Source organism: Tympanuchus pallidicinctus, unplaced genomic scaffold (assembly GCF_026119805.1).
Source record: "Tympanuchus pallidicinctus isolate F22 unplaced genomic scaffold, pur_lepc_1.0 scaffold15, whole genome shotgun sequence".
NCBI lineage: Eukaryota > Metazoa > Chordata > Aves > Galliformes > Phasianidae > Tympanuchus > Tympanuchus pallidicinctus.
The window spans coordinates 29,906,828-29,924,296 of record NW_026294669.1 but is presented as its reverse complement, the minus strand read 5'-3'; the positions used below and the strand labels follow the sequence as shown (position 1 = coordinate 29,924,296).

The window sequence follows — 17,469 nt, the reverse complement described above, 5'->3', positions numbered from 1 at the left end:
TTTTTGCAGCCTTATGGGAGAGTCTCAAAGGAGCAATGCAGCATGCATTTATTGGAATGTATTGGGACCATGAGCCTCAGCTTTGGCTAGCTGAATTGATCTGGCTCTTGCACTCAGGTGACATGGTAGTTTTTCTTAAATCGTGCAAAGAAGAGAAAGAAGCCGTGAAAATTTAGTCATGACTCCAGGGAAAATTCATTCCTTTTTCACTGTGGCTGTTTTTTCTTAGGGTGAAGCTGGTCCTCCTGGCCCTGCTGGTGCTAGTGGCAGTCCTGGTGAGAGAGGAGAACCTGGTCCTCAAGGTCATGCTGGGCCCCCTGGGCCTCAGGTATGGAAACATCAAAGGAGGACTAGGAGGCATGGGCCCAGAATCTTCACAAAGCCCAAGGACTCCTTTGGTTTAAGCATGATAGGTTAGCAGCATCAATTATTTACATAATTCTCTTTTCCAGGGTCCTCCTGGAAGAGCTGGTAGCCCCGGCAACAAAGGTGAAATGGTGGGTACTTTTCACATCAGTGTATTTCGCTGCACTGCGTTAATGAGGATCACTTTTGGACTGGGCACAATCCAGCAATTCTGAGCTCTATTAATCCCGATCCCTTTTTGGCTCTCTACAGGGACCTTCTGGAATTCCTGGTGCTCCTGGTCTTCCAGGAGGCCGTGGTCTTCCTGGTCCTCCTGGTACTAGTGGAAACCCTGGTGCAAAAGGCACTCCGGTGAGTTACTAGTGTCTATTACAACAGTTGTACAAAGTAATGTGGTGAACGTAGTTTACTTGACAGCTTTACACCACTCATAGTTCCTAGAAAAATGCTTAGGGACTTCAAGTGGAAGTTATGTCAGTGTCTACGCTGGCTCAGAAACAGACATAAAATTATTGTCAGTGATGATACAGATTGTGTTGTTTTTCAAATGGATTTATAAAGAGTCCTGTACATTTAACTTTCAGATCTGACTGATATACTAATTGTGTTGCATTAAGTAATTAAGATAATAAGAATTAGTCACTATTTTGAAATATATAATGTGTATCTCTTAGCATTTTAGCGTTTTATCATAGCTCCGGAATGAAAACGTGCTGCGGTCAGTAATGAGATTTTCTTCTGTTCAGGGTGAACCTGGTAAGAATGGTGCTAAAGGAGATCCAGGCCCTAAAGGCGAGCGTGTAAGTGATTGTGTAATGCCTTCAGAGGCTTCTTCCAAGGAAGTCTCAACTCTGAATTGTTCCACACACAAAAAACATGAGTTTTTTGGGTTTTTTTTTTTTTGAGATGTCTAAGTTTGCTGGTGGCTTTTGTTTTTGCCAGGGTGAAAATGGCACCCCAGGTGCTCCTGGACCTCCTGGTGAGGAAGGCAAAAGAGGTGCAAATGGTGAACCTGGCCAGAACGGTGTCCCTGGAACACCCGGAGAGAGGGTAAACCACTGTATATGACCATGCGCACTGTGTACATCTTGAGTTTGTATGGTAGTAACCAACTCTGGATGAAGAATTTGGCTCCTTATTAGTTCTCACCAAATTCAACACGTGAGGTTGGGTACGAAACTTGGGAGAGTTCTTATTGAGTACCTAATCTGAGCTGCAGAGCTTGGTTCTATCTCTGACTGAAATAATTTCATTTTGTTTTCTATTTTTTTTTATATTGAGGAAGTAATGTGGAAGTCATATCTGCAGCTTCGTTCTGAAAATCAGCTATGATCTGTGAGAAGCAGACAGGGATTGGAAAAAAAAATTAATTTACGTGCAATTTTTCAAAGTTTTAAAATAAGGAATATTGACAAAAAATTATCTGTGAAAAGTTAAATCAATGCTAAATCTTCTACATTCAGGATACGTCTTTATGTCATCATCTTTATTATCAATGTGCCTTAAAAGTGGATAATGTCAACAGTATGATCACGATCTTATACTCTAAAACAGTATGATCACGATCACGATCTATTAGGTTCTATCCAGGCAAAAATTACTGTTCTTGTGTTCTTATCAAAGAGAAATGTGATTTCAGTATATTTTATTCATTAGTTTTCTGAGAGTTTAAGGGTGCATAGTTTCAAAAAAGTATTTTCTGCTGCCTCATTGATATTGTTGGAGATGCATATTTGATTCATTTATTTGGCAGGGCTCTCCTGGTTTCCGTGGCTTACCCGGTAGCAATGGACTTCCAGGTGAAAAGGTACAAGTTGTCCTATAAATCCATCCCAGACTTTTGTGGAATCCATGTTAATTTGAATTGACACTTTCAGATTGAATACAATACTCATTTTCTTGCCATAAATTTTAATGTCTCTTTTTAGGGTCCTGCAGGTGAACGTGGCAGCCCAGGTCCCCCTGGCCCAAGTGGACCTGCAGGAGACCGTGGACAAGATGGAGGCCCAGGTCTTCCAGGAATGAGGGTAAGACAGAATGTCTGCAGAAAATAATAAAACAAATTCTATTAGAGGTGCTTCATTGAAGCTGATGAAGAAAGCAAAACTAGGAAAGAACCCTAGCAATGTTATTACATCCTTCAAATTTAGTATGTAGGTTCATAGCATAATAGATCAAGGTACAATAACTTGGAGCATTCAGAAACAATAGGTTGTGTGTGAAGGCATGCAGTTTATACAAAGCTAAAAGTGCTCCACAGCTCTCAGAGTACAACATGCACTGTTACCAGTTATGGCTTTAATGTGAATATCATGTATTTTTGTTTTAATAGGTTTCTAAATTTATTATAAAATATATTTTAATAAATAGATAATTAAATTTTTTATTAAATATATTTATGAAAGTTGATCCGAAAGTAATGCTTTACATTTTGTTAATTTGATCTGTGGTGTCAGAGGCAGATGTGATATCGGCAGGAAGGTTTAACCTCTACTGCCATGCCATCAACATTACGTTTTGTCACGGTGCAATGGATGGCAGCAGAGGGGCAGTCTGACAAAATGGCAATCTGTAGCAAAAAAGCTCAGTTGTGGCCTGAAGCAGCGAATGAGCACCTGGTGGGAAGCAGGGCCAACCCAGGGAAGCACGGGTCCATCTCAGCCATCCATCTGAGTGACTGCAAGGGGTAGGGCCAGAATCCACCCCTTCCCTGGTTTTATGTAAGGGTTGGCAGTGGAGGCGAGGGCATCTCCCTGGAGTTCCCTGCGTACCTGAGGTTTTCTAAGGGCAAGCAGTTTCTCTTAGTTTCTGTATCCATAGCTGCTGCATTTGGGCTTGTTCTCATTTGCTGTAGCCTAGGATTGTGCTACTCTGCTGCTATCACTGGACTTTCTGTCACATTACAGCATCTGAATTGTAAGATGTGTTACTGAATTTCTCCTTGCAGAAAAGACTGCGCCTATTCATATTCATGCTGAACCTTTATGGAGACTAAAAAGGGATTGTGAGGGCAGAGAGGTGGTGGGTGGTGAGTTTCAGCAGTAGTGACAGTGGATCACCTCTGCTGGTGCAGATTTTTACAAGAACACTGTATGCTGGCTCTTGTTCACCCCTGGCAGGAATGCACAGCTGGTAATGGTGACTATAGTGGAAAACAGATTTTTGTAGCCAAGAACTTGCTCTATTGAACAGTATTTTTGTGCTCTTCTTCTGTTGTATTTTCCATGTAAATAAATAGGAGGTATTACTTTCTGTGTGTCTTAAATATATTCAGTATTAAAGTAGAATTAAATTTTAAAAATTGTTTAAGTTGCATGGTAAATTATTTTGACTGTTTAAATATAGTTTAATATTTAGTTCTTTATACATTGTGTAGTTGTAGTTAATGCAAACTAATGAAAATGTAATTGGTTGGATTTTCATAGTACTAGAAAATAATTTGTGTGCAGAATGTAATGATATTGTGTGAACTGTGCTAAGAATTAGCAAATGCTGTCAACAAATTTGAACCTGAATGCAGGCCCTTTAGAGCTGCAGAAGATTTTATTGGAAATTGAAAGTAACTTTAAAATAGAACAAATAATTGCATTTCAAAATGTAAAACATGAACTAAGGACATTATATGAATTTTGTTGAAGTACAAGACAGTGAAAATTGTTTTTTTAACTTCTGAAATTAGTTTTAATCTCATATAATGGAAATACTGTTCCTGTGTATTTTGTTTAATGTCTGATTTGATCACTTACAGTAAGTGTAAGAGAACGATGTTAACTCCTGGCAAAGTAATTTGCTAGCTTTTTCAAATTTTTCTCCTTAATGAAAGGATTTTAAAGAAATTAAACCAAGAATTTTTTAAAAATATGGCGGTTTTTTCGTATTTATGTATTGTAAACTGAATTTATGTTTCTTTAAGCTGAAGAATAACACGATTGGTTTTTTTCTTCATTTGCAGGGTTTGCCTGGGATTCCAGGAAGTCCTGGAAGCGATGGGAAGCCTGGCCCTCCAGTACGTAGGCTGCAATGTATTTTATGCCAGTCTGCCCGCTGTCCTACATCCTGTGATCCTACAGTGTCTACTCTGTACATTGTTATCATAGTCAGATTAATTTTCTCTCATTAGTTTCAATTTACAGGAGCAGTTCAGGTGCTGCTGCTTTGTAAGAGCTTTCTGCAGATGTTATTTTTCTGTTACTTGAAATACAGCATATATAAAAGCATGGTTGAAATGTAAAATACACTTGAAATCTTGAATTGAAGCATCTTTAGCCTGCTCTTTAATGATTCATAGATGTGCTTTTATTTCACTTAACTGATGTTATGTCTTCTTTTCTGTCTATCCCAGGGTAATCAGGGTGAACCTGGCCGTTCTGGCCCACCTGGCCCAGCAGGCCCACGTGGTCAGCCTGGTGTAATGGGTTTCCCTGGTCCAAAAGGAAATGAGGTTAGTGGGCTTTTTCTATTTGTCCTGTGTTTATGCTTGAGCAGTCACATGGTAAAATTACAGTGCTTCATGGGAGGTTTGATGCTACAGTTAAGTTATTGTACCTGGACAAGAACAGGTATTTAACATGTGATCTTTCTCTTCTGTAAGGGTGCACCAGGTAAGAATGGAGAAAGAGGCCCTGGTGGACCACCTGGAACTCCTGTAAGTTTTACTTATGATTTATTTTTAATAATATAGTAAAAACATTAACAGCGAATAACTTGGCTGATATTATAAAAATTGTATCAACCCATAACCTCAGCCATGTTTGTCTTGCCACAGGGTCCTGCTGGGAAGAATGGTGACGTTGGCCTCCCTGGTCCACCTGGACCTGCTGTAAGTGTGGGACACCTGTAAGAGTCACTTATCCACTGTTGCCAAGGTTGTCTGCTGCCTAGACAGACTGCAATTTTAGGGAAAGAATACTTGTATGTTCTAAAGAAATCACCTTTTATGAGGACAAAGACTAGAAACACTAGAGCCCTTGCCCATTTTTTCATACACTAATACTCAAAGCTTTAGGAGAAAAAAGGTTAGGAGAAACCTGAGGTAGATATACCCAGTGCAAGTCAAAATGAGAAGTCAATTCACTGCTACCAGGGGGATGTAATGGCTTTTCTAATGGAGACGTATTAGTGCTCCCTTTTGAAGTTGATCAGAGCTAGCAATTTAAGACTAAGGGCAAGTATTCCTGTGAGGTAAATATTTCTGCTGAATTAATCGGATGGTTAGAGTGAAAAGAGCAAATACCAAGATATATTAGCCTTAAAATTGCACAGTGGCTTCTTCAGCTCAAGATAAGGAGGTGTAGGTTAGAGGTGGTGTGGAATTATTTGAGAATATCTCTAACTATAAGCAATTTCATTTTTTTCATCTTTGGTTTGATTCCAGGGTCCTGCTGGGGACAGAGGAGAACCAGGACCATCGGGTTCACCTGGCCTGCAGGTGCTGTGTGTTTGTTCTCAACTGCGTTCTTTAAAAAGAAGTCATTAGGATTCATGTTATTAGCGTTGTGTTTTGAAGTAAAACAGATTAATTAATTGACAGAATCCTTTGCTCAATGGTTCAGAATTGCAAATCAGATAGCAGGCTCGGTGGGTTGAGCTGCATTAAACCTCTAGCTATCAAACTGACTCCTCCTCCTTTGTAAAGGATTGGTATCAGTGGGTGCTAGGGAGGAAAATGCACAGTTTGCTTATGTGACATAGACTTAAATGGTGATATTGCTCTTCCTTACAGGGTTTGCCTGGGGGACCAGGACCAGCTGGAGAAAATGGAAAGCCTGGAGAGCCAGTAAGTGGTGTTTCCCTTTTTTTTTTTTTTTTTTTTTTTTTTTTAGTTTTTTTTTTTTAGTTTTTTTCCCAGACGCACACAAAATAATTAAAAAATAAAAAAAGAAATGATGCAGAGGTCTTCTCAGATCACACTGCCGAAATCAGACAGCTGTCAGCATCCTGCAGTGCAGAGAAGTCTGCTTATGGGAATCGAAGGTGGGAGAAACAGGGCGACATCCACAACATGGATTCATTAACTGAAGCTCATGGCTAAGTTGGATTTACTTTGTTTTAAACAGGGGCCAAAAGGTGATATTGGAGGACCTGGATTCCCAGGCCCTAAGGTAAATCATACAGCTTCATTTCTATAATTACATGAATTAATTAACATAATATGAACCTGACAACAAAGGATAACATCTTTCTTTGTTACAGGGTGAAAATGGAATCCCAGGTGAACGCGGTGCACAAGGTCCTCCAGGGCCTCCAGGAGCCAGAGGTGGGCCAGGTCCTGCTGGCTCTGAAGGTGCCAAGGTACCCACAGGTTTTCTTGATTTCCCCTTGCTATGCAAAGCATTCAGATTCATGTTCTTTTTTTTTGTCCTTACTACTGATTTCTGTCCCTTTTTAGGGTCCTCCTGGTCCCCCTGGTGCCCCTGGAGGCACAGGACTGCCTGGTTTACAGGGAATGCCAGGAGAAAGAGGAGCTTCTGGAAGTCCTGGGCCAAAAGGGGATAAGGTAACATACCCATCTTGAACATCCTGTGTGTTGTATGCTAACAACTCCTGTGTTGACCTTCCACAAGTCACTGGATTTATTCATATGCTGACTTTCGGACAGATTTCAGAAGTGTTAATTGTGTAGAGCCTCTGCTGGTCTGTTTAGCAATGTTACATGGGTCAATACAGCATTTTACAGTCAGTGCAGTATATGCTAGACATGTTACTCCAATAGCTCTCGTTGGGGAAAGGATATAACAGAACAGATCTAATGAAGCTAATGTCAACATGCCACATTCTGTGCCCCTGTTAGAGGATCCATTTTAAAACAGTATGGGTTTTTGCATCAAAATACTCAGTATCTGGTGCTGAATACTGAGGAGTATGTCATCCTATTTTATATTTCCACATATGACCACAGTAAGGAAATTAAGCCATTTGTATATACTTAGTATGAGATGCTCTCCACAGCAATGTTATAACTTTAGGGTGAAGGGGGGGGCTTGATTATTTTTTCCTCTTTTTTTTTTCCTTTTGCTTTTTTCTTACACTTATGATTTCTTTATAGGGAGAACCTGGTGGTAAAGGTGCTGATGGCCTTCCTGGTGCAAGAGGAGAGCGAGTGAGTGTTTAAGCTTCAGTGTCTGAGTTAACTTGATATTGTCCACACATTAAATGCGAGGAGAGTTTCTGTGAGTAAATACTATGTGAGAGTGACAGTATCCTGTTGTAGTACATTCTGGCTGTGCAAATCTGGTTTTGTAAACTAAATTAGTCTTAGTGCTGTTCTTTGTGATCATGCCCATTTCAGCAGAAATGGAAGAATTTAAACAAGTACAGGACAATACTTAATGGAGACCATGCTTTGGAGGAAGAATACTGATTGTAAAAGCAGTAAAAAATGTGAACGTGCTGAATTGAGTCAACTGAGAAAGAATATTCCAGCTGTAACAAAGTGTAAGACGTTGTGATAGCAAGGGCTGTCATGCAGAATTCTTGCACAGTTGAATATACATTTATTTATATATCTATCCACAGCATATCAAATTGGGGTTACATACATATATCCAAGTATTCACGAGCAGTATGTACATAAAAGTAAAGAGAGGTAGCGGATACATTAATGCTGACTGTATGAATTGAAGGAAGTAGAAAAATGGATTAAAAAATAAGGTATGCATCAAATCATCATGGAAAAAATAATGAAGGAGTTGGGTGACAGGCACTGGAGAAATTGTGAAGAAATATGGGCCCATAATGTATATAAAATTTAAGGCTATCAATGACTTTCATTTTACCACTGAAGAGACCTACTGACTTGAGGTGATTTACTTTTAGGTTTACATGGGAGGGGGAGGGGAATGAGAAGTTACACTTCTCAAAAATGTGTGATCTCATTATGTCAGTCCAAAATGTTTTGTGCAACAGCACACTGGCATTAAAGAGCTGCTTTCATTTATATGTCGTTAGCCACATGTTTACATTGAAATATAAATGGTATTGATCACGAAGATAACACTTTCCGTATTTTTGATACACAATATAATAACTTTTTCTTACATATATGTTATTATCTTAGGGTAACGTGGGTCCCATTGGTCCTCCTGGTCCTGCTGGTCCACCTGGAGATAAGGTAAAGCGTCCTTCATGGCACTGTGCGACGATGTAAGCAGCATCATTGATGCCCAGCTCCTGGGCAGAGGAATAAGTCCTGGTAACCGTTCTCATTCCGTACAGGGAGAGACTGGTCCAGCTGGTGCCCCAGGTCCTGTGGGTTCCCGTGGTGGTCCGGTAAGCGACAGCACTCCTCTTGCAGTGTAATTTTACCATGGCTCAGTTGTACAGCAGTGTTGCTAACTGTCTCTATCAAGAGCAAAAAGCAGCTTGAGACTATGACAAACTGAGCACTTTCAGCTCCTGTTGGACTCTTGGGATTTACATCTGCTAAGGACTTGAGAGAAATCCAGTGTTTTAGCAGCGTAAAGGGATTGGAGGCTGCAGTAACAGATCAGGGAAGAGTCCGAACCAACTGTCGGTAGATAAAGCAGAGGAACGTCTTAGTTTTGTTTCCATCCTGTCATAGTTAAATCAACTTACTAAAATTGATTTTATTATATCTTTGATAAAACAGCACATCAATTACAGCTAGGGACTACCATGAATTGTGATCAGGGTTTATATAGGTATGACTGTAACCATTGTTTCACACTTAATTTTCAGTTAATTCCTGAGCAGTTCTCTTAGAGCTCAAGATCAGCTGTTAGCTCTGATTGTTCGCATTTACTCCTGTCCCAAGACTGCTAAAACAAAAGAACTCCAGTTCTAGTCAACAGTACTCTCTAACTTATAACAAGAAGTATATTTTTCTAACAAATCCCATTGCTGACTTAATGTTTTCTACAGGGAGAGCGAGGAGAACAAGGTCTTCCTGGGCCTGCTGGCTTCCCTGGAGCTCCAGTAAGTAAAGTCTTTTAAAGCGATAGGATATGGTTTTTGATTTCTCATTTTTATGAAATTGACTTGAATCTCAGATTTGCTGAGACTACTTGAATGCTTACTTTGACTACGGACACACTGATTTCCTTGCTGCTTATTCTGTACTCAGCCAAACATAAGGCAACATATATTTCTTTTTATCTGTTCGTTTTCATGCTAGTTGACCAATAAAACTTTTCCCTTCAGAAGAGGATAAGGTATTTTCATCAGTGTTATTTTCTGTGTTTGTATTATTCTTTAATGTAGTTAAAACTTTCTTACAGGGCCAGAATGGTGAACCTGGTGGGAAAGGAGAGCGAGGCCCACCTGGTCTGAGGGGAGAGGCTGGGCCCCCTGGAGCTGCAGGTCCACAGGGTGGTCCTGGTGCACCAGTAAGTCTGTGCTGCTCTTACAGCTCCAAATGAAGAGGCTTCTTCAGCCTTCCCTCAGCTTCAGGGTGGCTGGGCCTAAGCACAAGCATTTGATGAACTGCTTGCTGCTTAACAATGGTATGTACAATGTTAATCTATTTCTGAAATTATTTCAAAATACGTTTCTGTCCACATAGGGTCCACCTGGTCCCCAAGGAGTAAAGGGAGAACGTGGATCTCCTGGAGGCCCTGTAAGTAGCTCTTGGGTACAGACAGTGCCATTTCTCACTGACTATTACAACAAATGTGATGTAGATTAATCACAAGGTGTAATTAAATCCATGGTGTTTGGAAATCTTGGATTCAATGATATTAATAAGAAAGAGGTGCGTGCCAAAACAATTGTTGGGGCAAAACCCAAAACTATGAAATACCAACAGATATTAGATTTATTTGCAATCTCTACCAACCTTCTCAGGGATGATTGGTCTTAGGGAACATAAAGGACATCTCCCTGGTGAAAAACAGTGGGGAGGTGGGGGGGGGAGGGATGGGAGATTAGAATTTAAAAAATAAGTATGTAAAAAACAAAAAAACAAACAAAAAACTTGATATTCAGTTGCAGGACCTTTTATTTGTTTTCCCTAAAATCTGAATTGAAAGAATTCAAAGGCAGCTTTTGTACAGAAATGAATTGGTTCCCTTTTATTCTAATCCTTAGAAACTGATGAAAGTGTTGGTTTCTTGTAGGGTGCTGCTGGTTTTCCCGGCGCTCGTGGCCTACCTGGTCCCCCTGGTAACAATGTAAGTTGTTTTGTCCCTCTTATTCTTACCTTGCAGATACCTTTATAGACTTATTGTTACATTGTATTAAACAAAATGTACCTCGACGTGAATAGTAAGCAGTGTTATACCGAAAATTTTCTTTTGACTTTCTGACTTGCAGGAAAAAATTCTGCAAAAGAAATTTTCTCCTTTAATTTTACCTGCAATAGTAATTCTATCACTTGGAATTGGTACACGTTTTTCTACTACAATTTGCTTTCCAAAGCCCATTGAAATCAGTGGAAGTCTTGAGGTTTTTGTTGACTTTTTTTGCTTTGTCATGGTATTAAAAAAAAAAAAGCATACTTCAGGATTTTGACTTGATTTTTTTTCTTTTTAAAAACCACATTTTATACATACTTGAGAATTTTTTTTTAGTTGTTTATGAAACGGAACAACATTTAAACTAAATTTGAATGAAACAGAGTAATATGGAAAGATTATTGTACCAAAGCTCTTTGTATGATCTGGGCTCATGGGGAGATTAATCTACCAGCCTGCAGTATCTTAGCTTTCAAAAAAAAAGTCATGCTTGTGCATTATCTATTTACACTTCATACACTGTTTCATAATGTCCTTGAGTGTTCAACATGCACCCATTTGTCTTTAATAGAAAAAATCCAGTCTGATTTTTAGATACTCTTTGAAGTTTAAGAAAATACAAAGAATAAAATGCAGTTTTCCATTATATTAAATAAAAAATACTATCTATTGTTATATTATAACTGAGGTAAGACATCAAAACATATTTTCTATTTGAATAAACAAGTTTGTTGTTTAGTTACTGATAAATGTAAATATCACTAAATGACAAGACAAATTAGGATTTTTTTTTTATGGAAAAGCATTTCTTTCTGCCTATGTCCAGGGTACCATTGAAGTTATCAGGCACGAGTGTTTATTGAAATCAGTTGCTTCAAATTTTGGTGGCAGAGGTTTGGGTGAGGAATGCGTATCCTATCTTGGATGTGCTACAGCCACTAGACATCCCAAATGTGCAGGTGTTGTATTACAGAAACCATGCATCGCAAGAACAGGGAGGAAAAAAACGTGGGCTGAAAGCAGCAGTAGTCAAGGCGACAAATACTCCTTTTAAGTTCAGAGCTCGGTGTACCAGGGATGTGCTCTCAATCTACCTTTAGGAAGTTAAAGCAATTGGATGGGCTTTGACGAGGGAAGATAATTACCAATAAGTACATCGTACTCTTTCAGATAATACAGCTCATGGTCTTATTTTTAAAATTTGTAGGGTAGTCCAGGTCCTCCTGGTAATGCAGGGCCTGCAGGCAAGGATGGGCCTCCCGGACCCCCTGGTAATGCTGGACCTCCTGGTGGCTCAGGACCTCCTGGACTACGTGGTGAGCCTGGCGCTCCAGGTGAAAAAGGGCCCCCAGGTGCACGGGGAGAGAGGGTAAGTACATGTCCAGCCAGGAAAGTTCAATGGTAGGTAGGGGCTGAATGTGTTGACGATCAGAAGTGAGACGCTTGGTGTTGACTGGCCTAACCTTTCTTTAAACAGGGGACACCAGGTGACCCCGGACCCCAAGGCATCATTGGCAGCCGTGGCAGTACAGGTTTACCGGGTCCACGTGGCCTCCCTGGCCCAGCTGGCATGGCAGGTGGCAAGGTAAGTAAGTGTTCATGTACCGAGATAACGGCCTGGGAGATTTTAGTCCAGTTATTTGCACTTGCATCCCTAAGATCAGACTTAGAGACAGCCAGTGGTTACTGGATGTCTCTAAGGTTGTCTCTAAGACTATTGGATCAGAGTAATTATAATTATATTAAGTATATAACCACCCTCACCCCTTGAAGAGAAATGAAGTATAAAAGCTCTAGAGAATTTAAATCATAGTTTCAGCTACCACCAGTTAGTTTTGCTTCATTATCAATCTTTCTTGCTCAAACATAACCACTCAAACAGGAAAACAGTTTAACCTGTCTCGAGAAAAGGAGATGGGAAGCTTGTTTTGTGTTAAATCACCGGAATCTAGGATAGCCAGTCATTATTTGTTAAATGCTTTGGCTATTGTTTTTGGGCACTTAAGAGGTGATTAAACCTCTGTGTAATCAACAAGTATGCAGAGAGTCTTCAGAAAGGGATAACTGGAAACAAATGTAAAGCTTACTCGTGTCCTGGGCTCGCAGGAAAAACTCCAAGAGGAGAGATCTCCAGAAAGAGATCATTCCCCAGTGACACTCAGCCCTTAAATGTGGTCTAGATGTGGAACCAGGCTGCACCCCTTCCAGTCAAACAGGTGAAATTGCCTTCACCTGTGCTCCTGTGGTCAACTCAATGCTTACGTTAGGTGATCAATCAGAGGTTTGGGCTGTGATTCAATTGTCCCCATACAATGTCCTTAGTACGTTCCAGTTGATAAAACAGTAAAGTTTGCTCCTCAGTTTCAAGTGTCTTCTACGAGTATTAGAGTATTACTATTGGTGAAAAGGAAGTCTGGAGCGTTCTTCCTTCTTGTATTCCAAGTATTCCCAATTGCCCAAGTTGGAGTGATGCTACACTTAATCTGACATCCTTCATTACTGCCTACTTTGTTGAACATATATATAATACAATGTCATTAAATAAACAATTTAACTGCAGATAAAACTCATTCCTTTTTTCATCAGGGTGAAGATGGTAAACCAGGTGTCAACGGTGTCCCAGGAGAACGTGGTGCTCCTGGTCCGCAAGGTCCCATGGGTCAGAGAGGCTTACCTGGAGAGCCGGGCAGAGATGTGAGTGGATGCATGAAACATTTCTGATAGGTTTTGAGTCACATGCAGAAAAATCAGGAAGTAGGCATAGCTTGAAGGTTAGCAAAGGTTCCCTCAAGCGCCTGCTGCACGGTCCTGTGCAGATGACAGTTTCCTGAAGGAGGCGTAACCTACAATGTCCATTGTGTTCTTTTCTACCTGGGGATCACGTCTCTGTCTTGCTGGAATGCAAGTGAGAGAACTCAGTGCCTGTATGCTAAAAAATAAAATGTTAGAAAAATCTTTAGTGGACCCTTCAACCTTCCGGAACACTTCACTGTTGAAAATGCTCTCCGAGGCTGCTGAACAGGTTTTCATATTACTGGAGAAAATGCTGCCTATCTATAATCAGATCGTTTTGGCTTTTTTGTTAGCTATTTTTTTAAATAAACCACCATTTTAATTTTCATTATTCTCCTATAGGGTAACCCTGGCTCAGATGGTTCTCCTGGACGGGATGGATCTCCAGGTGGTAAAGTAAGGAATCACCAGTGCTTGTGAATTGCCATACTGATGATGCATTTAACTAGTTCTGTGCCGCATAACTTGAATCTTTTAACACACCAGAGAATAATTATATAAAACACTAAATTTCTTCCTCACTGTGACTGTCTGCAGGGTGACCGTGGTGAAAGCGGCCCTCCTGGAGTTCCAGGACCTCCTGGTCACCCGGGACCCGCAGGTAACAATGGTGCCCCTGGAAAAGCTGGTGAAAGAGGATTTCAGGTAAAAACAAAACAAATGCATGTTTAAGTGTCCTTCACCTGCACGATCTGTTTGATGCAGTTGTAAGAGCAGAAGTTTGGGACGGTGATGCTATTGTTACTTCTAATTTGTTTTCAGGAAGTCTTTTGGCATCGAGGACCACTTGTATAAGAATATTAAGTGGAAAACGTGCCAGTTAATATTGCTGATAACTATATGCTGACAACATTAAGTTCTAAACCCACATACTTAGGAGGCTAAAAAGCGTCATAGCACGGTTAATTCCCATCCCATACGATTGTTGTGCAGCACAAGTATTGTTATTTATTTAAACTAAAAGGATTAATTGTGTCTGTATTCGAGATACTTTTGTGAAGTGCTGACACTAACACTGTGAGCACTGAACACTTTGAAAAATGGATAAGGGGTCTTACGCTCAAGGTATCGGTGCATACAAGCATCAGAACGACTTTGGTAGATAAAAAGACTGGCTAAAATTCAGCTTAGTCTGTGTGCAGCGCTTCCTTGAGTCTGACTCTACTGCATATCAGAAAATAAAGCCTTCTAGCCTAGTGCAGCTGCTCCATGCTATCTTGTTCTTATTGCGTCACAGGGTCCACCTGGACCTCCTGGCTCTGCTGGTCCTGCTGGAGCTCGTGGACCTGCTGTAAGTCATATTTTAAGTATTACTGAAATAATACAGTTAGTGTTTCCTCAGCTTTTTTTTTGCCATTCTCTTATTTCTTGACATACTCCTTTTATCACAAATGTAATCTTAAAGGGTCCTCAAGGTCCTCGTGGTGATAAAGGTGAAACTGGTGAACGAGGCAGCGCCGGCATCAAGGGTCATAGAGGATTTCCTGGTACACCTGGTCTCCCTGGTCCTCCTGTGAGTATATTGCATTGGATTAGGAGTGGACAGCAATGTCAGTTCATATGGTTGGGCCCCAGCTAGCTGATTTGAAAACAAAAAAAAAAATAGCAAAGTAGTAATTTGACTTTTTTCAGATGCATTCAGTAATTTACCATTAGCGAATTAACCTGAAATAAGTATTAATAAACAACTAGAAGAAGCTGCTAGGAGCACAGTGTCTATCTGACTAGAAAAAAAACTTTTTGCATTCACATATATAGGCTATTCCTGATTAAACAGCAAAGACACAAATTTCAATATGTAATTCTATACAGTAGGATACCTGTGTTAAACAAGCATAAAATCCATAAAATAGAATCTATTCGAAGTCCAGCATCTCTTCTGTCACGCATATCGCTCAATAATAAATAATGGAACGTAAGTGGCATGAAATGGCAAAGGAATGAATTGTAAACATGCATTACCATTATAATGGTAATATATAATACCATTATACCATATAATTATAATGGTATAATGGGCTGAAATTGAAAGGTAATTGACAGGCATGCCTTAGGTATTTAGAAAAAAATGTAAAGAGCAGGTTATTTTGTGTTGAATTAAAACAGTGCTACTAATAGCACTCACAATAGAAATGAGAATTGAGAAAAGAAAACTTGTCTAGTTACTCTGCCCCTATCAATGACAAAAATCGAAGTTATAAATACCACCTGTATTTAAGTAATTAACAGGATATACCCTATTGACCTTTTTGACTCACTTAGAAACAAAAAGAAGTCTGATAAATTCTCGTATAAACCATGAATTGTTGTTTTAAAATGAACAGTTTAGCTCTTTGTAATTCACACAAATAAAAGAGCAATTTATTAAGAAAAAAAAAACAAAAAACACTTGGACATGAACAGTTGTCAGATTCTAAGTAGCTTTGTTGGAAATGTGATTACATCTGATTTAATCGGTGTTTTAAGCCTTGATGTATACATTCTTAGGTATACGTCACTCAATACTTGTTGATATCAGCTGGCTTCCTTGCATTTTAGATGGTATAACTTAATTTAATCACATCATAAAAGTTCTTACAATTTTTAACTGGTGTAAGAAGAGCATCCGTTCTTTCTCATACCTGACATAGTCCTTTTTTAAGCTTGAATTTCAGTTAATTATGAAGATGTTTTAAAAATGTTAATAAACATTTACCTTGGTGCAAAACGTTACTCCAAAGACTTTTTCTTTGTAGGGCCCCCTAGGTCCGCAAGGTGCAATAGGAAGTCCAGGAGCTTCAGGAGCAAGGGTAAGAAAGGCTTTTCTGTTAAGATAATGGGAGGGAATACTGAATACGTTGGCTTGTGTTTTTAGAGAGGCCATCTGAACCAGCAACTGTTAAAGAAAAAGGAGGCATCTGATAAACTGTGCAGCAATGTTAGAAGCATCTCAAATAGTTAGGAAATGGAAATTATCCGATAATCTATTTTGACTATAATGACTATTCATCTTGGTTGTAGGGTCCCCCAGGACCAGCTGGGCCCCCTGGAAAGGATGGTACAAGTGGCTATCCAGGTCCAATTGGCCCTCCTGGCCCGCGGGGTAACAGAGGTGAAAGCGGCCCTGCGGTAAGTAAATTGTGCATGCTGAAATGATATTTCAGGGGCTATCCATTAAACAAAATACTCTCTTGTATTTAAGTATCTGCGTTGGAAAATGCTGGTAGGAAATGATCTAGTTATTAACGCTGAAGTTCAAATCATTTGTAGTTGGGTGTAATTTGTGATGTACTGGGTATTGAATTAGTTCCAGATAATTAAAAGACTTTTCCCATGGTATACGGAGAGTAGGGATCTCGCCCCGTGTCTTCCAAATCTCTAAAACAGGGCTGTGGTTCTATTACCTGTTGTTGTGCTTCATTTTTTATTTCCTGCTGTTCCTTATTTTCCTTCACTTAGGATTGTTTTTGGATTTATTATGCTTGTTTCCTTTCTTTACCATTTCATTTTCGTTCCCTTTTTGTTTGTTTCTTTTCAGGGTCCACCAGGCCAACCTGGTCTGCCTGGTCCTTCTGGTCCTCCTGGTCCGTGCTGTGGTGGTGGCATAGGTGCCCTTGGTGCTGGTGAAAAAGGTCCAGTGGGCTATGGCTACGAATTCGGAGATGAGCCAAAAGAAAATGAGATCAACTTGGGTGAAATCATGTCTTCAATGAAAACAATTAATAACCAGATTGAAAATATCCTCAGTCCTGATGGATCACGAAAGAATCCAGCTCGTAACTGCAGAGATCTCAAATTCTGCCATCCTGAGCTCAAGAGTGGTATGTCAGGTTTTTATTGGCAGTAATGGAAGCAGATGATGTTGTGTTCTTCTTTTCCTAATTGTTATGGTCTTTAAGTAAGTAAAGGCAGAGATGTGCAGTGTAAAGTTCATGGTTTTTTAAAAAATGATAAATGAAGTAATAACTAAAAACTTGTAGCTCCTTGTTCATTCATGGAGAATCACAGTGACATCAATCCACTCCTTTGTTGTTTATAAAAGAAAGTTTGTTAAAATCTTACTCCCAAAATGTAGGAAGGGTAAGCTCTGTACTGACTTAATTCAAGCATCAGACTTCACTATTCTCACCAACTCAGTACA

At 39.7% G+C, this 17,469-nt stretch overlaps 1 protein-coding gene across 1 annotated transcript in view; it reads left to right on the top strand.

Annotated features, from left to right (window-relative positions):
* Positions 1–17,469, top strand: part of COL3A1 (collagen type III alpha 1 chain) — a 51,565-nt gene that overhangs the window by 31,903 nt on the left and 2,193 nt on the right. The window contains exons 16-48 of the mRNA XM_052675414.1: positions 230–328; positions 453–497; positions 619–717; positions 1,113–1,166; positions 1,309–1,416; positions 2,120–2,173; positions 2,295–2,393; positions 4,319–4,372; positions 4,709–4,807; positions 4,958–5,011; positions 5,132–5,185; positions 5,741–5,794; positions 6,089–6,142; positions 6,423–6,467; positions 6,559–6,657; positions 6,755–6,862; positions 7,412–7,465; positions 8,423–8,476; positions 8,581–8,634; positions 9,247–9,300; positions 9,603–9,710; positions 9,887–9,940; positions 10,440–10,493; positions 11,764–11,925; positions 12,034–12,141; positions 13,143–13,250; positions 13,692–13,745; positions 13,887–13,994; positions 14,587–14,640; positions 14,755–14,862; positions 16,085–16,138; positions 16,350–16,457; positions 16,867–17,149. Of these exons, the coding sequence (XP_052531374.1) occupies positions 230–328; positions 453–497; positions 619–717; positions 1,113–1,166; positions 1,309–1,416; positions 2,120–2,173; positions 2,295–2,393; positions 4,319–4,372; positions 4,709–4,807; positions 4,958–5,011; positions 5,132–5,185; positions 5,741–5,794; positions 6,089–6,142; positions 6,423–6,467; positions 6,559–6,657; positions 6,755–6,862; positions 7,412–7,465; positions 8,423–8,476; positions 8,581–8,634; positions 9,247–9,300; positions 9,603–9,710; positions 9,887–9,940; positions 10,440–10,493; positions 11,764–11,925; positions 12,034–12,141; positions 13,143–13,250; positions 13,692–13,745; positions 13,887–13,994; positions 14,587–14,640; positions 14,755–14,862; positions 16,085–16,138; positions 16,350–16,457; positions 16,867–17,149 (2,758 nt within the window). The remainder of the gene's footprint in view (positions 1–229; positions 329–452; positions 498–618; positions 718–1,112; positions 1,167–1,308; positions 1,417–2,119; positions 2,174–2,294; positions 2,394–4,318; positions 4,373–4,708; positions 4,808–4,957; positions 5,012–5,131; positions 5,186–5,740; positions 5,795–6,088; positions 6,143–6,422; positions 6,468–6,558; positions 6,658–6,754; positions 6,863–7,411; positions 7,466–8,422; positions 8,477–8,580; positions 8,635–9,246; positions 9,301–9,602; positions 9,711–9,886; positions 9,941–10,439; positions 10,494–11,763; positions 11,926–12,033; positions 12,142–13,142; positions 13,251–13,691; positions 13,746–13,886; positions 13,995–14,586; positions 14,641–14,754; positions 14,863–16,084; positions 16,139–16,349; positions 16,458–16,866; positions 17,150–17,469) is intronic.